The sequence below is a fragment of the Aedes aegypti genome, chromosome 1 (genome assembly GCF_002204515.2).
Source record: "Aedes aegypti strain LVP_AGWG chromosome 1, AaegL5.0 Primary Assembly, whole genome shotgun sequence".
In the NCBI taxonomy this organism is placed as follows: Eukaryota; Metazoa; Arthropoda; class Insecta; order Diptera; family Culicidae; genus Aedes; species Aedes aegypti.
The window spans coordinates 192,072,269-192,094,356 of NC_035107.1; the positions used below are offsets into that span (position 1 = coordinate 192,072,269).

General features: G+C 39.4%; 1 protein-coding gene across 1 annotated transcript in view; it reads left to right on the plus strand.

The window, feature by feature from the left end:
• Positions 1–13,564: 13,564 nt before the first annotated feature.
• Positions 13,565–22,088, plus strand: part of LOC5577498 (xaa-Pro aminopeptidase ApepP) — a 36,620-nt gene continuing 28,096 nt past the window's right edge. The window contains exon 1 of the mRNA XM_001656466.2: positions 13,565–14,079. Coding sequence (XP_001656516.2) covers positions 14,046–14,079 — 34 coding nt within the window. The 5' untranslated portion in view covers positions 13,565–14,045. The remainder of the gene's footprint in view (positions 14,080–22,088) is intronic.

A 22,088-nucleotide genomic window follows, 5' to 3' on the forward strand; every position in this document is an offset into this window, starting at 1 on the left:
CGCTCATAAGACCGGTAGTCCTCTATGGGCATGAGGCGTGGACTATGCTCGAGGAGGACTTGCAAGCTCTTGGGGTTTTCGAACGCCGAGTGCTAAGGACGATCTTCGGCGGCGTGCAGGAGAACGGCGTGTGGCGGCGAAGGATGAACCACGAGCTCGCTCAACTCTACGGCGAACCCAGTATCGTGAAGGTAGCTAAAGCTGGAAGGATACGCTGGGCAGGGCATGTTGCAAGAATGCCGGACAACAACCCTGTAAAGATGGTGTTCGCCACGAATCCGGTCGGAACAAGAAGGCGTGGGGCGCAGCGAGCTAGGTGGATTGACCAGGTACACCAGGACCTGGAGAGCGTGGGTCACAGTCGAGGATGGAGAGAAGCGGCCATGAACCGAGGGAATTGGCGAAATATTGTTGGCGAGGCTTTATCAAGATAATTGATGTAAAGCCAAATAAGTAAGTAAGTAGGGGAACTGGGTGTAAAATGCGCCGTTGGGGTAAAACGCGCCACCCTTGTTTTGAACGAACAACGTGCATTGGGACGCTGTTTTTCACCCGAGATAATGCAAAATGTATTAAAATGCTTCTCTATATATATTTTTAAGTGTTTTCCTGGCAAAAATCGTGAAAAACTCAAAAAAAACGATTTTCGCTGTTTTCGTTGTAATTTTGTGTTATTTTCTAGGCCATTTTTCAGGCCGATAAATAACAAAACTTTTGAAACTATCCCCGAGAATCGACTTGTGCACTCCCATAGTTTGTATTCCATGCGAAAGAAGTGTTGAATTTGTCCTTAAAAAGCGTATTGGAGGACTTAAACTTTAATCAACTCGTGGGGCAAAACGGCCACACCTATTTCATAACACCAAAACAGCCGTTTGAATTCAAATTCCAGCAAACGTAATGCCAAGTTATAGTTACGTGCCAATTTGAACCTTACAAATGCACATTTTTCGAATCAGCATGTATACTATAGTCGAACAATAACATCTGATCTAACGCCCTAATATATGCAACGTATTTACAAGCATGATTGCGCATTAGCCTGGGACACGGTTATGTGAAAAATTTAGATTCTCGCTCCTGTCCACTTTTTGGACTGCATTTAGGTCCCATAACAACTGTGCAAAATTTCAGCTCGATCGGTGAAACTATATTTTAGCGCCAGCCCTTCAAAGTTTGTATAGGATTTACTATGGGTAAACTTACTTTTGCAGAGAAAAATCACCAGAGGACGCCCATTGACCTCTATAAAAAATCTGAACACGCCACTCGATAGATAGTTTTACAACGAACAATATTGTCGAAGACCGCAAAGCAATCCGACGCTTGTGAAAAAAGTTATTAACGATAGACTATTCGGAAATTTTGCACAATTTTGTTATTATTGTTATTCCTTTACGTGTTAATCAACGTCGCCCTGTCAATAGGTTTTCATTGAATAATTTTTTCACAAGAGTTGGATTGTTTCGCGGTCTTCGGCAATATTCTTCATCGTAAAAATACCTATCGAGTTCAGTGTACAGTATTTTTATAGAGGACAATGGGCGACCTCTGGCGATTTTTCTTTGCAAAAGTAAGTTTTCCCATAGTCAATCCCATACAAACTTTGAAGGGCTGGCGCTAAAATATAGTTTCACCGATCGAGCTGAAATTTTGCACAGTTGTTATGGGACCTAAATGCAATCCAAAAAGTGGACTGGAGCGAGAATCTACATTTTGTCCCACACTATTGCGCATGCGTGCAAGCGAACGACTAACGCCGAGATCAGGCGGCGCGTTTTACCCCGCAAAAAATAAAAAGGCAGATAAGCAAGCATTTTGTAAAAAATGATTTATTAACTCCAGAAAAAAGAAAATGCATGGCTGTTTCTACTATTTGATAGAAAACATGTTTGTCTAAGAGATAATGAATAAAAAATGGCTTAAAATAATGTTCTTCATAGCTAAAAACGCTTCCTTTCTTAGAGGGCGCGTTTTACCCCCAGTTACCCTATACATTTATATTTGCGATGTGCAATCAATATGTTGTTGTATTTACTTCTGGTAGACGTTTATTTTTCTTTATATGACTTTTTTTGTTCTTACATATTTGCGTTAGTACTAAATAAAGAAAAATCTTCCATATAAATATTATGCACCAATAATGCAATTGATTAACTCGAAGACAACAATCAAGTCAAGAATTATGTTATGAACGTCAACGAGAATTTTCTGATAGTGGCAAACATCTTGCTGGCGTTACATCTCCAATCCAAATCTGCTTATGTGTTCCACATTATCATTCAAAAGCAAGTCGGAGCTATTTTTTATGTTAATATACCGTGCACCCCCGCTAATTTGAACGGCACCTCATGCAAACCATCGGGGTTCATTTTTAATTTGAACATCTAGTCACCCTAGAAACTTGTTTCTGGTTACCTCTTTCACTGTTTTGTTTTGATTCTGCGTTCCGTTCCACAGCGTTCCATCTCACTTCACTCCGTTTCATGAGCTAAATGACATTTGAACCATTTTTAATCTGAACGATGTGCAAATTAGCGGGGTAAATGTGGTCAAACCAACGGGGGTGTGTGTGTAATTCACATCGGTACTATTCGTTTGACGGATATTTTGTCATAAAATTTATCTGTAATAAGGAACCAATTATCGGTGCACATCCCTTGAAAAACTCGGTCCAATATGGTCCATGCGGAACCGGTTCCTGGAGACCCGGAAGGTAGCCAATCTGGACAATTCGATGAAATTTCTCGGATTGATGCCAAAAAACCAAATGAATTGTATCCAGCTCATAACGATTTATCATGTTTGAATGTGTTTTGCCAAAAGAATGAATTGATGGTTTTTCTGGTCCTTTTGGAGCACCGGAAAACCCGTAAGGTTTTAGCACTAAAACTAGGCATGCGACAGCTCAAACTTCATGGTTTTGAATCCCTGTGACTCTTCTAAATCAATTATAGCACCAACTCGAACGTCGTTTGATGGAAGATTAGCATCAAAAGTCGTTCGAGCTGGCGCTTTTATACGTTTTGAACACAACAAAGCTATACAAAACATAGTAGGGAGCCGGATCCAATTCTTGGCACTTTTGATTCACTTCTGCAGCGGGGTTTTTCGAAAACTTCTGGGCTCATATTTGGCCTCAATATGTGTCGCGTTGAAGTGCCTCTAATGGCAAAGTTTCAGACAATTCAGCCGACAAAAACCCCCCATGCCAAAGTGAATCATGGAAGTGCCCAAGTAGCTCTGCACCCTACTTGAGATCTGCTGAATATATATAGCAAACAAGTCTGTATGCACTAAAGTTCACCTTTTTTGTGTAATCGATTCACTTGATATATTTGTTAAAGCTTCGTATGATTTCGTTGTTAAGCTAGTAAAATCGAAAAAAATACTGAGTAACATTTTCTAAGCTGATTGAATGTATTTGTTTTATGAATTAGTACAGAATTTCGTACAACTCTAATAAAACTATGCTACAACTAAACATTACATCACTTATTGAGATCTCTAAGCAAAATGTTACGATCACACGATCAATCGTTCACAGGTAGATTTGTTAAGAATAAAACCTTTGCGATGTTTGTATGAATTCATTTGCACTTTTTCTACCATCAATTTAAAAAGTAAGTGTATATTCGTCAGCATTATTATTAATAGTTTTATCTTTATTTACGAGATTTTCAGTCCTAGACTGGCTGCTAATCTGAGAATATTTGTCAGCAATTCTGTTTGTTTTACCATCGCAAACAAGAGCAATGCTCCGTCAATTCTCACAATAAACACATGGACAATAGTGTCAACATTGCATTGCTATTGCAATTGGGTTGGAATATAAGGCTATCCATGAGGACTTTTCGTGATAGTACTGACAGCTGAAAGTGTGAATGCAACCGAAATGAAAGAGTAAACAAATCATGCGAGTGTTATCGGAGCTTTACATTTTCCTTTGTAATCGAAAGTCACTCCGATCGCGAAACGTCAATAGCACATGGTAAACAAAAAAAAAAACAGCTGATCGCAGCTGTCTCATGGATTGCCTTATTGGGTTTATGAAATGTTATATTGCGTCTGTCATTGGCACAAATGTGAACTTCTCAATTTTCTAGAATCTATGACTAAGGCGATTCAAATTTTAAAAAATGTTTGAGAATTCAATTTCCCATATGCTCCTTACCATTCTTACCATAAAAATAGTGTTTTGTGAAATTTCAAGCTTTCTAGGTGGTGATTTAAACGTGGCCCAAAGGCAATGTAGGTTTATATGGAAATTACTATGGAGAAATTTTGAGAATTGTTCCAAATACGCTAGTACTGTAATGTAAGTACAAACTTATCATTCCATATTGAAAACTCATTCTTCAAAGCATAATGAAGGATGTTGCTGAAGAAACAAATCCCTTTTGAGCTAATTTTATTTGGGATTTTTGTACATGTATGCAGAGCTATAATCCCACACACTAAGCTCATACGGTGAATTTCACCGTAATCTCAACAGCTGAACAGTTCGATGAAATAAAACACCGTAATTCCGTCGAAAATTAACGGAGTCCGGTGCTTTTTCACCGAATACTGTAAAAAATTACCGTACTCCGTTAATTTATTTCACCGAACTGTTCAGCTGTTGGGATTTTACAGGAATCCGTAAAATAATTTAAGTGTGCATATTGAGCTAAATAATAGCAAACAAACTCATGAATATCTCTTCTGCTATCCGTCGGATTGAGTTTCCCTCATCAGCAAATCTCTTCATTATGGTTTGAAGAATGAGTTTTCACTATGGGATAATAAGTTTGTACTTATATTACAGTACTAGCGTGTTTGGAACATATTTGAAAATTTCGCCATAGTAATTTCCATATAAACCTACATTGTCATTGGGCCACCTTTAAATCACCACCTAGAGAGCTTAAAATTCCACAAAACACTATTTTTATGATAAGGATGGTAAGGAGCATACCCAATTAACAATTCCACAGTAATTTGGCATTCGTGTGGATTTATCAATGTTTCATGACAGTTACGTGAATGCTATAACAGCTAGAGGCGACATTTAACGTTGCTAGAAGATGCTATTTTGTAAGTCAGCTCTTAATTATTTTTAAAACCTTTTGGAGACAAAATATAAAGTCAAAATGTTGTGGCTACAAAACCAGCTTTATTGCAGCATATGATACCTCATTGAAACTGCTTGAAGTGACTGAATGATACTTATTTGTTACGGCTATGATAAAAGATTGATATAATACACCTTGTTGTCATAAAAGCTGCTTTTAAACTGATTAACTTGCACTTGAATCTGGATAACTTACCTTATCATACCTCGTAAATCAGTATTGGGGCTCCTAATATGCGATAACACCTTTAGCATTGCGAATTTATAACCCACCACATCATCATTGACATTGCGTCATTAACCAAAAACACTTATTTTTAATATAAAAACGCCAAACTAATGTCCGTCTTCATTGTTTTTGCGTATTTTCTTCAAAACAGCACTCGCAAACTGTCAAACTTTGTTAAATGCTGCTTAGTTACCATAAAATGTGAAAAAAAAAAGCTAAATCATCTTCGATCAGCATTTATTAAGGCAATTTTACAACCACAAATGCTGAAGCATAACAGTGTGCCCTTATTCGTGTATTTATAATCACAAAACAGCATTTGTCGATGAATCAATCAATTATGGTCCCGCCATAATAATTTCACTCCGGTTGCCACAATTTCACTTTTTTCAACTCATATTATCCCCATGAATTCGCTCATAAGATGCTATGGTTTGATGATTAAACTGTCTAAATATAATTCAATGCACAATTACTGCGCAATCAAACCAACAAATGTTGAATATGTTTTATTCTTCACCTGGCGGTTTGTTTTAGCAAATGCTAAATAACTACAAATATACCGCTTTCAGAGGGGGCAACCGAAATTTCACTTCTTTTTTACCACATTTAATTGTAAATCTCACTCGGCACTAAAAACTTTAGCACTATATCAAAATAAATCACTTTAATTTTTTAACAAGCACTACGAAATAAATTATCACAGACATATTATGATTCTTCTTTTGTTTTGTTTACGTTGGAATAAATCCGTGAAGATCGACGTTATGATAGAATCAATTTCAAGACGAAGCGACATTCACCTAGAACAGGTGGCCTCTAAATAGCTAGCACTAATGCTATTTTGCTTTATTTGTGTGACATAAATATGCACTTCATAGCCTCTTTCAGAGTGGGCCAACTAGTCAGTCTAATCTACAAGAGGCTTTGGAGGATGCGATGAAGGCAACAGTGCCTTGATCGTGGTTTTATGGGCGTTTATTTATAGCACTCTGGAAGTAATTCGTAAAACTAAAATTGTTACTTGGGATATGGGAGATTGAATTTTCAAACATTTTTAAATTTTGAACCGCCCTAATCTATGACATAAGGTCGAAAGGTCAAAAGATCGAAGAGGAATAAAGAGGGGATATGGTCAAGGTCAAAAATCTTCTTTCAAGAATGATTTCATTTCCCATAATGCAAATCATTTTCAACCTTTGGTCCTTTTGACCTTTTGCATTTTCGACCATTTGTCTTGTCTTCTTTTTGTCTTTCGACTTATTATCCTTTCGACCTTTTGTCTTTCGATCGCTTGTTACTAAACCAAGTCAGAAAGATGAATATTGCTCTTGAGTTACAAATAAAAATTAAAAAGAGGTTGTTTGACATACTTAGTTTTAAAAGCAATGCAAATTTCAACAATGGATGAAAGCAAAAGAGAGGCAACTCAAAAATTTAAATTTCGGCCTTGGTCGGAAAATTTTTAGGCTGTCTAGTATATAATCTACATAATATTGACACTGGATTTTTGCCACATTTACATCTAAATCCGTTTAAACAGTTCACCTCACCAAAATTTATTAATATCACAAACAACTAAATTTCAAAAAAAAAAATTGCACTTGACCCCCCGATGGATTATTTTCATTTTAGCAGCAAATGAAAGAGGAAGGTCTTGTCTTTCATTGGTCCAAATTTGGAACATGCCGAATTTTTTGTTATAAAGTTACATGAAAAAGACACCGTGCGGGTACCCGGTATACATCTATAATTCCAATAACTATCCAAGAACTAATCTAAGAATCCAAAGAACAACATGATAATTAAAGTAACCTAATATCCAATGTTCAAATATTGGAGCAAAATTATGAATAATTGAATTCTCCAGTGTTTTATGATGTTCCTTGACCCAGTCCTGGAAAATTTTCCAAAAATGTTAAACAATAAAGGCAATCATCTAATGAGCGCAAACTGTATGTTCAATTCTCTAAAAAAAGTTAGCGACTTCTATCAAATTAATATTTTCGAGGGTTAGACCACTTTGCGATCCCCGAGGACTATACCAATAATTAAAATAAAAAAAAAAAAAACAAGAACATGTGAAAAACGAGTTGCAGTGGGCAAAATATTAAGAAACTCAAATGTTATTTCGTTTTTAATATTTTTCGGTACTGGTACAATGGTTAACAGCTGTCGGAGGTGCTCGTAAGGACACTAACCTGAAAAGCATCCTCCGTTCCAGTTATGACTTGTACTAGAAAGAAAAACACAAAAAGATATATAAAACCATACAAATGAATAACAGAAACATGTCTACACTAAACGAACTATCAAAGATTAGCAGAATCCTAACCTACGAAAATAGGAGTTCAAGATGACAACAATAAACGTTGACCACGGAAAAACCTATCCTTTTTTATTATGCTCCAATTACAACTAATTCATGTAATAATACCTATCGCGAAACGAAGTCTAACACAGCCAGCGTGTCCTGAATATTGGCACCAAAAAAGCACCATTCGTCTCCACCAACACCATAAATCATCCATCACATTGAACAGTTCCACCCACTATAGGTACTATCTATGGAATAGCTCATCTAGATCCCATTCCTGGTTACCATAGAACTCTCAGACTGATTTCTTTGAAAGAAAAATCACTATCTCAAGCAGAGGTTTGCAACTATTAAGGGTAATGGAGCGTAACTATTGTGACAGTTATGAAACATACTTTAGTACGCACCGAAGTTTAGTTAAAGCGCTACGTAACAACTCACTGTTCAGATTACCATTTAGACGCACAAATTATGGCCAGAATAGCGCCCTAAACGGAATCTTCAATAGAGCTGCTTATTGTTTCGATTTTAATTTGTTCCGTGCTATAATTCGTCGTATTTTGTCTGTAGTCATGATCACTTCCGTCGGGTAACCTTTCGAATTTTTTAAATTCCAATGGATATACCCTCATATGTCAATGTTGTCGCAGGTAATTTCAGTTCCTCTTTTTTTCTTATTCTGGGCATTAAATCCTCACTGGGACAGAGCCTGCATCTCAGTTCAGTGTTAAATGAGCACTTCCACAGTTATTAACTGAGAGCTTTCTTTGCCAAAGTTGCCATTTTCGCATTCGTGTATCGTGTGTGGCAGATACGATGATACTATATGCCCAGGGAAGTCAAGGAAATTTCCATTACGAAAAGATCCTGGACCGATCGGGAATCGAACCCAGACACCTTCAGCATGGCTTTTGCTTTGTAGCCGCGGACTCTAACCAGTTGGCTAAGGAGGCCCCCAATTTTATTTCCTCTCCTTCTATTTATCTTTATATGTGTTCGATTTTTTTTTTTTTTTTTCAAATCATATGGACACACCCCTGCTTGTGCTGCAGCAGGTAACTTCTATTCCGTCTCTTAATCAACGAAAAATCCTGACAGAAATGGAACTCAATTCTAGTAACATGTCTGCCTCTGATTATAATTTTCTAACTGAACAATCGAATCAAATGATCGATTCATTTTCATTTATTTTGTTAACATCTAAACAGATAACACTGAATCAGCAATTTCACGTTATAATACTCGGTTCGTGGCCCCATCTCTCCATCCTCGGTTCTGCCCCACGCTCGCTATATCGATACGCACTTGATCCGCCCACCTAGCTCGATGCGCTCCACGCCTTTTTGTATTAAACGAATCTGATGCGAACACCATCTGTGCGGGGTTGCTGTCCGGCATTCTTACAACATGCCCTGCCCATCGTATCCTTCCAGCTTTGGCCACCTTCTGGATAGTGGGTTCGCCGTAGAGTTGGGCGAGCTCTTGGTTCGTTTTTCGCCGCCACACACCGTTCTCTTGCACACCGCCGAAGATCGTCCTAAGCACCCGACGTTCGAAGACTCCAAGTGCTTGCAGGTCCTCCTCGAGCATCGTCCACGTTTCATGCCCGTAGAGGACTACCGGCATTATGAGCGTTTTGTACATGGTACATTTGGTGCGGATGTGAATCTTTTTGACCGCAGTTTCTTGTGTATGCCCAACTTTCACTTATGACGCGCCTCCATATTTCACGGCTTACGTTTTTGTCAGCCGTCAGCAAGGATCCAAGGTAGATGAACTCATCAACCACCTTGAACGTATTCCCGTCTATCGTAACACTGCTACCTAGATGAGACCTGTCGCGTTAGGCCCCACCAGCTAGGATGTACTTTGTCTTGGACGCATTCACCACCAGTCCAACTTTCGCCTCGCGTTTCAGGCGGGTGTACAGGTCTGCCACCTTTTCAAATGTTCGGCCGGCAACATCCATATCATCCGCGAAGCAAACAAATTGACTGGATCTCGTAAAAATCGGACCCGGCTGTTAAGCCCGGCTCTCCGTAGTCCCCGGCGGGATCCAAATGAACTGGAATATTCGCCTGAAACCTTCACACAATTCTGCACACCTTCCATCCTCGCTCTTATCAGTCTCGTGAGCTTCCAAGGAAAGCTGTTCTTGTCCTTGATTTCCCATAGCCCTACGCGGTCGATACAATCATATGCCGCCTTGAAATCGATGAAAAGGTGATTATTTTTTTTTTTAATATTATTTATTTTCTTAATTCATCTGACATAAGTTTCAATGAATGTTACTGTACTAATTTGAACAAATCTAGGTCTCATCGAATCTAAAATTTTTCGTCTGAACACTGTTGACGACATTCCAAAATCAAATAGGTGCGCTACATCGTTGAATGCTCTCATTACGGAAGACAATGGTTCGTTGTACCCGAAAAGCGAACGGTGGAACTGTGGAGCAAGCATCCTTTCCAGACTCCTGCGTTGAATCCTGTTTGGAGCGTTCAGAGCTAGCTTTGCTAGGAGATTCGGACAGTCTATCTCTCCGTTCAATACCTTGGCGGCTGTAACAGCTTGTTGGGTGATTCGACGTTGTTCAAGGGTTTCCAACCCAAGCAAGCAACACCGGTCAGCGTATGGTGGAAGATTTGAACGGTCCCTCCACGGAAGCATAGCGCACGAACCGTTTTTGAATACGTTCAATCCTGTCAATCCAGTTCGCCTGATACGGACACCATACAATGGCAGAGGATTCCAAAATTGAACGAACAAGCGAGGTGTAGAGTGCTTTCAAAAAATGGACATTAGTAAAATTTTTGGTCGTCCGCATAACAAACCCCAGCTGTCGATTTGCTCGATCAATGATTTCCGAACGATGATCGTTGAAGGTGAGTCTAGAGTCGAGTAATACACCCAAATCTCTTATGTGACTAACACGCTGAATTGTTGTATCGCCAACCACTCTACCATAGCGATCGACGCACCCATCCTAGCTAATTTGTGCAATAGGATTCGATGATCGATTTTGTCAAAGGCGGCCTTCAAATCGGTGTAAACGGCATCTACTTGTGATGCGTTGGGACCTGATATTCACGACATTTTTGGAGGATTTGCCGTACAGTAAAGATCTGGTCCGTTGTCGGTCGGCCGTCAACGAAGCCGGCTTGATAACTTCCCACGAACTCGTTTACTACAGGTGACAGACTACGGTAGATGATCTGGGATAATACTTTGTAGGCCGCATGTAGAATGGTGATCGCTCGGTAGTTCTCACAATCTAACTTGTCGCCTTTCTTGTAGATGGGGCATATTACCCTTTCCTTCCACTCCTCCGGTAGCTGTTCTTTTACCCAGACTGTGCCTATCAGCCGTTGTAGACAAATGGCCCGCCTCTCCTGGCCCATCTCTATTAGTTCAGCTCTGATACCTTATCCTTATCAGCAGCTTTATTGTTCCTGAGCTGGTGAACCTGGTATCCTTAACCCACCTCAAAGTGGGGGCTGGTTGGTTTCCATTGCCCGTAGTACTGACGAAGGCATTTCCTCCGTTGTCCCGTTCTTCATTGCCTGTGCTCTCAGCGCCATTCAGGTATTCGTCGAAGTGCTGCTTCCACCTTTCGATCACCTCACGCTCGTCCGTCAAAATGCTCCCATCCTTATCTCTGCACATCTCGGCTCGCGGCACGAAGCCGTTGCGGGATGCGTTGAGCTTCTGATAGAACCTACGCGTTTCCTGAGACCGGCACAGCTGTTCCATCTCCTCGCACTCCGTCTCCTCCAGGCGGCGTTTTTTCTCTTGAAAGAGGCGGGTCTGCTGTTACCGTTTCCGTCTATAATGTTCCACGTTCTGTCGGGTCTCTTGCTGCAGCATGATCGCCTGCGCTACATTCTTCTCCCCCAGAATCTGCCTACATTCATTGTCGAACCAATCGTTCCGTCGACTACGGTCCTCGTACCCGACGTTGCTCTCAACTGGATTGTTTATGGCTGCTTTCACTGTTCTCCAGCAGTCCTGAAGAGGGGCTTCATCAAGCTCACACTCTTCCGGTAATGCAGTCTCGATGTGCTGCGCGTACGCAACTGCGACATTCGGTTGCTCAAGCCGCTCTACGTCATACCGGGGCGGCCATCGGTACCGTACGTTGTTAACGACGGAGAGTTTTGGGCGCAGTTTAACCATCACCGATAGTGGTCAGAGTCGATGTTAGCGCCACGATAGGTCCTGACGTCGATAATGTCACAGAAGTGCCATCCATCAATCAGAACGTGGTCGATTTGTGATTTTGTCTGCTGTGGCTATCTCCAGGAGCATCGGCATGGAAGACTGTGCTGGAATTGCCAAATTCTTTGAGGCGGCGAAATCGGTTAGTCGCAAACCGTTTTCGTTCGTCAGCCGGTGGGCGCTAAATTTTCCAAAAGTCGGTCTGAACTCATCCTCCTGGCCAACCTGAGCGTTTAGATCTCCTATGAGGATTTTGACGTCGTGGCTTGGGCTGCTGTACTGCCCATAACTGCATAACAGTCACATTCGACATTTTTGACAAATTAGAGTTCCATGGTGTTAAGAGTCATCAAAAGATAAATACTTTCGATCATCTTACTGAAATCTGTGAGATTGTTCTAGAAAATTTGAAAAAAAAATACCAAGTTGTTTTGTCACATTGGTAATTATAATCGCATAACAGTCACATTGAGAGAATAAATGGGCCTCGTAATGTAATAGCAATGAAATTTCTGTCAGAATTATTTTCTGACTAATCACCTAGTATGCGATATGAGTTGTACAAAATATCAGTCTCAAATAAGCACTTTTGAGTTCCTGGTAATTTTTAGAAATTTTAGTTTCCTCCCATACTGCCATAAAATGCACACTTGGTACTCCATTTACTCAATGCCTACTTTTGTCGAATGTTACAAATATGCAGTTATGGGCAGTGTAGTACTAAGCTCTTTATTTCAAGTAGACTTCAAGTAGACATGATGTCACGATGAGAGGGGTTTTAATAAATTTGTATGATGAAGTTGAGTATCTATTGCTCATGCTAGATTAAATTTGAACTTTCAAACATCACATTGGAGGCATTCAAGCCAAATGTAACAAATATATAAAACGTCTTTATCCACTTATTAATATAAAATCAGAACTTTGTCTTAAGAACAAGCTTTTGATCTTCAAACTAATTTTTATGCCGGCCATGTCGTATGCTGATGTATCAATATGGACTAGCTGTTGTAATACCACGAAGAAAGCTCTGCAGATGATTCCGAATCTAATTTTGACAATGATTCCGAAGCTCCGTTACTGGTATAGTACTAATGAATAGAATATTAGAATATCCCATATTCAAAAATTAAAACAAATGTGTCTATAATTTTAGGCAAAAATCATTGTAATGTCACGATAAATTAGTTTTAGGTACATTTAGGTTAAGTTAAGTTAATTGAAACTTTTTCTCTCTTATAAGCAGATGAAATCAACCAATCTGTATAAATTTTGAACTGCTACGGCAAATTAAATTTTATATGTTGTTAATAAAATTTTAAGAAATTTTGTTTTATTAAATTAGAATGATAGTGTTTTCGAACACAGAACACCTAGATGTATGAAATGAATGTGATGTTTGGACTAATACTAAGAAAGGAATTCGGAAAAAAAAACATAAAAAAAAACTAATGAATGAATAAAAAAAATCGAATAGTTCAATAGAACGCAAAAAACATAGTTATGAAAACCCCTGATATATGCACTCTATAGCGTAGTAAATATCAACAACGAATATTACGAGAGAAGAGGACCGCTCCGCTCGTGCCCCAGCAGCTCCTTTGCTCACTGATGATATTACACACATATATTAGTCTTCGATATTCTTACAAACTGTCTGCCTCCGCTTTCAGTTGGTATATACTAAGCAAGCACCCAAGTCGCAAACCGCCAACAACACTTCCCTTCTGGTTGACTAGCAAAGCTAACTGACTCCGATTCTCGCAGTTTTTCCTCAGTCTAGTTCCGATTTCGCTACGATTAAGACGCACTTGTGAGTTGAGACTAGGAAACTCTTCGCGGGTGATCCGTTGGAAAAACGCGAGTGGAATCAGGATCCACACTTGGGCAACGCGTCGTGCCGTGCGTCGAGGCGTTCGAAGTTTGATTGAGTGAACCGTTTAATGCTAAACGGTCGAAAAACTACCAGTCATACAAAGTGATTAACTGCTAACAAAGTCATCCGACCGTTTTGGCGCGGAAATCCGAAATTTTCCAACAGGCGCATACAGCATTGGATTAGAACCCGATTTGCCAAACCCACAACACTCCAGTGAATTATGATCTAACGTGTGGAGTAGATCGATCATTGCTTTTGAGGAGTGTTTTTTTCGAAACAGAGCACCAGGATGTGGAAATTAGCAGCATTTTTGCTGGTTGGAGGTGAGAACAGCGGGAAACCGTCATAAATCAAACCGATAAAAATACGTTAGTGGGTGGCATACGCTAAGCTGCAGTGCAAAGCTGACTACAGTTTGGAGCTGCCAATTTTCGTAAATAAATTGACCACGGAGGAAAATCGATTCGCGAAACATTAAGATCATCGCCGCGACGCGGTGGTCATCATCTGGATTGGATGGATCTGGATGTTTAGAAGATGGGAGGGCCAAATGGGCGGGAAAACGTATTCCTCACTTCTGGCGGATCTGAAATTGCGTCATTGCGGTGTGAATGTGTAAGCAAAATGGTTTTGTGGGAAAATGTGTGTTTTTTGGTATCTTGACTTGCAATGGGCATTTGCGTATCTCCATCTTTGTCAGTTGCATCGGCAGTTTAGACTACAATCTTCATATGTGTATGTAATTAATCGTTTCCTTCAGACAATTTCAATCAATATTATGAACGATTTGATTTACTGTATGGATAATGAAGTATAAATTTCTAAAAGTTAAATGAAAAATGATTCTCGAAAAAATATCATAAATGAAATAACACTTTCAAAGCAGATGACCTGATGCATGGTATTTTTGTATATTATTTTCCTAAAATCAATCTTTGAAACTCCATGCAATTCGATGGTTCTCCCCAATCTCTTTGGTGTTGGCATTACATTTCCACTAGAAAAGTTGCTGTTTTTACTGTTTCAATATCAATTCTGCATTTATTTACAGATAGCCTTGTTGTGAGAACATTTTGCTGAAGTTGTTGGTTTTCCTTCAATACTATCATTTCAAATATTATATTCTATCCTTATGTCTAGGTATACTCTATTTGATAAAACTGAATAAAGCTATTATTAACATCTGAGGAATTCCATGTCTAATCTTTCAGTCACAGGCAGGGATTGAATTCTGATAAAATTGAGAGTATCTATGAATGAATGAAGTATCAAGTATGCATTTTTTGCCAGTTTGAGGAGAAACTAAAACTTCTAAATACTACCCAGAGCTTAACAATACTTATTTCAAGCTAAAATTTTGTATAGCTTTATCGTATATTGGGTGAATACACAGAAAATATATCTGATAGTAATCTCATTACAACTACATTGTGAGGCCCATGTATAATCCCTATATGACTGTTACGCGGTTTGGGTTGTGGGCTCCGTGACCGTGCAGTGTTACCAAACATTTAGCCGCTTCGAGTCAAGGTGTGTGGGTTCGATTCCCGCTTCTATCCGGAATACTTTTCGTCAGGAACGTATTTCGGTTTTGCCACTGGGCGTTGCATGCTAGTCCGTTGTCTAGTGTCTAGTGTTCAAAGGGCAAAACGTCCACTAGAAGTAGTAACGTGTCGGTGTCTTTTTTTATTTAGTAATGTGACAAAACAACTTGGCATTTTTTGTTCGAAATTTCTAGAACAATCCCACAGATCTTGTTAAGTTGTCCGAAAGTATTTATGGTTTGATGGTGTTCAACGGTATTAACTCGAAATCGTCATAAATATCGAATGTGACAAATATGCAGTTCTAGGCGTGTCGGTGTCTTTTTTTATTTAGTAATGTGACAAAACAACTTGGCATTTTTTGTTCGAAATTTCTAGAACAATCCCACAGATCTTGTTAAGTTGTCCGAAAGTATTTATGGTTTGATGGTGTTAAACGGTATTAACTCGAAATCGTCATAAATATCGAATGTGACAAATATGCAGTTCTAGGCGTGTCGGTGTCTTTTTTTATTTAGTAATGTGACAAAACAACTTGGCATTTTTTGTTCGAAATTTCTAGAACAATCCCACAGATCGTGTTAAGTTGTCCGAAAGTATTTATGGTTTGATGGTGTTCAACGGCATTAACTCGAAATCGTCATAAATGTCGAATGTGACAAATATGCAGTTCTAGGCAGCTGTGATTGAATCGGGGGATAACCAAGGTACCTAAGAGGGAGGTAATTCAATGTGTCAGAAACACTTGCATTTTACATCCTCTAAAACCCGTGAAGAAAGAAAACGTTACCAGGATATGCGGGAGCAAATTTTCATTGCTGTGATCGTGCATCGAAAACAAATGAGAACGAATTCTAAGATAGGGTGCAGAACCACTTGGGCACTTCCATGATTCACTTTGGCATGGGAGGTTTTTCTCGACAGAATTGTCTGAATTGTTCTTCTGAATAAGAAGCGTTTCAGTATGACGCATATTGTGGTCAAATATAAAATATGTAGCTTTCAATAAACCCCACTGCCGAAGTGAATCAAAAGTGCCAATAATAGGATCCAGCTCCCTACCTGGTCATTCGATCATCTTCGATTTGCAGTTAAATTTGCACATTTTTTCGGTATGGTAAAACAAGTGTTTTCCATTGGTAATCGATCATTTTGACTCAAGAATAACATCTGAAAATGACATATTAGGTTTTGCATGCAATTTATTTGAAAAATTCTAGCTTCAAAACTGTTGACTTAATGTTCTATGGCGGAAAATGTTTCTATGGCGAGGTTGTAGTGAACCGTTTGGGGTATAAGAAAATAAAATACACTGTCAAAAAATTGAATTTTTACCATTAACACTCCAAATACCGTCATAGGAAAAAAGTGGGAACTAGCGGCTGGTAGTCAGCGACCTGTGAACCGCTTTTCGATTTTTTTAGTGATCTTTGACCCATTATGTTACTCAAGGCTCACAGGTCGCTGAAAACCAGCCGCTTGAACTTTTAGTTCCCATTTTATTCTTATCACAGTAATGCGCGTAAAGTTTTTTGACGCGGTACTTGGAATGTTAAGAATTCAAAAAATAAAGCTGGAATTTTAAATCACACAAAGACCAAATTCTAAATATTTTTGAATTTTTTGAAGAAAAACGCTGTTTACGACAAAGTTTCGTGATGAAGACATTTTAATAAAAATAAAGTTTTTTTCGGCATGATTTGGTTGATTTTCATAATTTGTTTTTTTTTTTAGTTTTTACGTTTTGATGATAAAAAAAGTCTTGAAATAATTTTGAATCATAAAGATGATCATGATCAGTTCACAAGAAGTAATAATTTTTGAGTTATTTCTAGTTTAATGCAAAAAATATTAAATGAATTAGGGGTCGTCCATACCTCGTGGTATCGTCATTCATGGGAGGAGGAGGTCCCTGGCCAAAGACCGCGGTTCATACAAATTTTAAAATTTTTGTGTCGACAAATGACCACGATGGGGGACGGGTGTGGTCTAGAATCCCAAATAACTGTCCACGTGGTTAATGGACAGCCCCTAATGATAAGTGCTGACTAGGGCGGTCCAAATTTAAAATGTTCTGTTTCATATCTTACTATCTTTACCATTAAAATAGTGTTCTGTGAAATTTTCAGCTTTTTCGGTTATTATTTGAAGGTTGCCCAAAGACAATGCAGGTTTAAATGGAAATTACTATGAAGAAATTTTGAAAAAATGCACCTGGTCAATAAAGCTAGTTCGCTGCGCCCCACGCCTTCTTGTTCCGACCGGTTTCGTGGCGAACACCATGTTTACAGGGCTGTTGTCCGGCATTCTTGCAACATGTCCTGTCCAGCGTATCCTTCCAGCTTTAGCCACCTTCAGAATACTGGGTTCGCCGTAAAGTTGAGCGACCTTGTGGTTCGTTCATCGCTGCCACACACCGTTCTCCTGCACGCCACCAAAGATCATCCTTAGCACTCGGCGTTCGAAAACCCCAAAAGCTTGCAAATCCTTCTCGAGCATAGTCTACGTCTCATGCCCGTTGAGGTCTACCGGTCTTATGAGAGTTTTGTAGATCGTGCATTTGGTGTGGGGGTGAATCGCTCTTGACCGCAGTTTCTTCTGGAGCCCATAGCAGGCATGACTTCCACTGATGATGCGCCTTTGTATCTCCCGACTAACATTGTTGTCAACCGTCAGCAAGGATCCGAGGTAGACGAACTCGTCCACCACCTCGAAGATATCCCCGTCTATCGTGACACTGCTTCCTAGGTGAGCCCTGTAGCGCTCAGTTCCACCTACCAGCATGTACTTTGTTTTCGATGAATTAACCATTAGCCCGGCTATTGTTGCTTCGCGTTTCAAGCGGGTGAACAAATCTACCACCGTTTCAAACTTTCTCCCAAGAATATCCATGTCGTCCGGATCTCATGAAAATCATGCCTCGACTGTTAAGTCTAGATCTCCGCATGACACCTTCAAGCGCAATATTGAACAACAAGCACGAAAGTCCATCGCCCTGTCGTAGGCCACGTTAAGAATCGAACAAAATGGAGTGTTCGCCCACGATCTTCACGCAGTTTTGCACACCGTCTATCGTTGTTATAATCAATCTTGTTAGCTTCCCGGGAAAGCTGTTCTCGTCCATCTCGTTCTCGTTCCCAGATTATGATCGTCAGCCGGCAGACAAGTGGCCTGTCCGGCCCCATCTTAATGAACTTGGTTTCAATACCATCCTTAACTTCCCCCATCGGGGAAGCTGGTTGGTTTCCTCTGTCCGCTGAGCTGACGTAGCCATCGCCTTCGCTGTCCTGATCTTCTGTGCCTGTGTTCTCTGCGCCATTCAGGTGTTCATCGTAGTGCTGCTTCCACTTTTCGATCACCTCACGTCCGTCCGTCAAGATGTTCTCATCCTTACCCCAGCACATCTCAGCTCGCGGCACGAAGCCTTTGCGCGATGTGTTGAGCTTCTGATAGAACTTCCGCGTTTCTTGAGAACGCTACAGCAACTCCATCTCATACATTCCATCTCTTCCATGTGGTGCTTGTTCCGACAATGCTTTCGGCAACGTCGTTGATGGCTGCTTTGACTGTCCTCCAGCAGTCCTCAAGAGGGGCGATATCGAGCTCAACCTCATCCGGCAACGCTGCCTCAAAATGCTGCGCGTACGCATTGGTGACATCCAGTTGTTTCAGTCGCGCTAGATTGTATAGAGGCGGACGTCGGTACCGTCATCGTTGATGACGGTTAGTTTTGCGCACAGTTTCTTCATTCCCAGGTAGTGCCGGAGTCGATTTTAGCGCCACGATAGGTCCTAACGTCAATAATGTCGGAGAAGTGCCGTCCATCAATCAAAACGTGGTCGATTTGAGATTCTATTTTCTGTTGTGATCTCCAGGTATATCGGTACGGAAGGCTATGTTGGTAATAGGTGCTACGAAAGGCCATATTCTTGGAGGCGGCGAAATCAATCAGTCGAAGGCCATTACCGTTCGTCAGCCGGTGGGTACTGAACTTTACAATCGTCAGAATTCCTCCCCCTGGCCAACCTGAGCGTTCAAATCTCATATGATGATCTTAATGTCGTGGCTTGGGCAACGATCGTATTCACGTTCAAACAGCGCGTCAAATGCATCTTTATCATCATCAGTGCTTCCGGAGTGTGGGCTGTGCCCGTTGATTATGAAAACATTGAAGAATCGGCCCTTGATACTCAACCTATACATTCTTTCATTGATCGGCCACCACCCGACCATGCGTTTTTGCATGTCGCTCAGCTAGCTACCTCACATAACAGAACAAGTGAGACATCATTTTCATATGAAATGAACAGAAAATACTTGTTGTTCATTAGGGTGGCCCAATAAATTTATCTGAGCTAGTATCAGTCTGGTCTCGAACTAGAGAATCCGAGGTATGAAATAGATTGGAAGATGAATAAATTTAATTGTAATTGACCGCCATTTCCTGGTAATTTGTTGATATATTTCAACGAAACATTTCAACTTTATCGCCTTACAAAAAACGAGTATTCGGAATATGAGTCTGTTTTGAATTTGAGACAAAACGGTATGAAAACTTCTGCATTAAATCAAAGGATTTCAGTGATAAAAATAAAGAAAAAAATCTTTTGGAAACATCTTCTAAATTTACTTCATTGTTGAATTTCCAAGCGTGGCTCTTACTAAACTTCCGAACAATTTTAATTTTGGAATTCGTCAGCTTCTTCGGAAAACTTTCTGATGGGAAGTATCGAATGTTTAAATACTGCATAGCGGTGACAAGTAATTTGTGCACCAAAGGAGATTTAGCGTGGTTTACAAGAGTGTGCTTTTTAATTATGATGCTGACTTTTCAGCCTAGGAAACTAACTTTGTATATTATTTAAACCCATATAGCTGTTTTGATGGGGCCTTCCTTAGCCGAGTGGTTAGAGTCCGCGGCTACAAAGCAAAGCCATGCTGAAGGTGTCTGGGTCCGATGCCCGGTCGGTCCAGAATCTAATAAAAATTTCCTTGACTTCCCTTGGCATAGAGTATCATCGTACCTGCCACACGATGTACGAATGCGAAAATGGCGACTTTGCAAAGAAAGCTCTCAGTTAATAACTGTGTAAGTGCTCATAACAACACTAAGCTAGAGAAGCAGACACTGCCCCAGTGAGGACGTTAATGCCAAGAAGAAGAAGAAGCTGTTTTGGTTCGTTAGGCTTGCAGTTTAAGTAGAGCCGCACCAGGGGATTCAACATTGAAGTAAATTTAAAAGAACTTTCAAAAGACTGTTTTCTTGTTTTTATTGCTGAACTCTTTTGACTTCTTTCAAAATTTCTTATATAAAGATATGGAACAAAACACATTTTTTATTCACATGTTAAGCCGGAAAAAAACTATCATCTTGCAAAAAAATCTTGTTGATGGCCGACTAAGGCTCCATATGAAAATATGTTATTTTTTTAAAGAAAACACTATAACTCTTAACCAGCATCATTTTACCAATCTAAAGATCTCAAAATATGCTTTTCAATTGTCTCAAAAAGTGATGGGAAGACAACTTCACAGAATTAAAACAATTCAAAACACAAAAACATATTATTGATAATCCGGGTGCGGATCGTTAGGCTGAAAATCGTTAGGCCGAATGCCGTTAGACCTAATGCCGTTAGGCCGAAATAACATTTGATCATTTACTACTCTTTCAAAAGGCTAACAAATGCTTTTATTCTATTTGTTATTCAAAAGCTGTTCTTTCTACTCATGTTCGGCATGACGAGCCTTTAGGCATTCGGCCTAATGTCCTGCGGCCGAACGGGATAGAACCGATTCACCACCTTATATCAAGTAGCAAAAATATTCTTCTACGGGAAATAAAAAAAAAAAAAAGATAACTGTCTGTCACATGAGCTTTAAATAAATATTTTTTGAAATACCTTCATAGGGGGTGACATTGGACCTAATCATAAACTAGAATATCTCAGCAAATACGTGGAACAATGATATAAAATATAAATGATGTATTTCTAGCAATTATCAAATAATACTGTCAATTTAGCAAAAAGCTTTAGAAAACTTGAGCAGAAGACTATTCTCTTGGTTCGTTCTTATTGCGAAACAGATTTAGTTTGTTTGGTCCAACGTCTTCCCCTAGAATGGGACAATTTTCATACGTTTCCAGTTCTGTGAGATATAAAATAATTTAAAATATTTGTTCAGCATATTAAGAAGAACATTTCAAGTCTAATTACGAAAGTCATATAAAAATCGATCAGAACTTACGCATTTATGGCCCAATCTCACTTCAACGACAGTGATTTAAAACTGAATGAATATTAATTTTCAATATTTTGTTTAGGTTTTCATTACGATGATTTTTAACCTTTTCATCAATCCTGAAAGTAATTTAATGGCGATATAGCATAAGCTGATGCCATCCCCATGGTTTTTTCTGCAGTCTGGACAAACAGAACAAAGAAGAAAGAAAATAATTTAAAATTGATCATTTAAACGAAAATTTTTATCCAAAATGTTCTATCTCCCAATAAATTTTAATTTTTATCATCTTACAAAATAATGAAAAATATATTAAACCTAAAAAACTGAACGCTGCAGTTTCGTAATACCGGTACTAGGCAGAAATTATCGGTGCTAGAAAATTTTGGCAAAAAGTGCAAAATATTTTATTCTAACTATGGATAATTTTACAACCATATATAGGATGCTCATATCACTTCATCGGTAAGAAATCGATATGGAAAATAAAAATATATGGAACAAAAATTATATTTCCATTAGTGGACTTTATAAGAATAAATCAT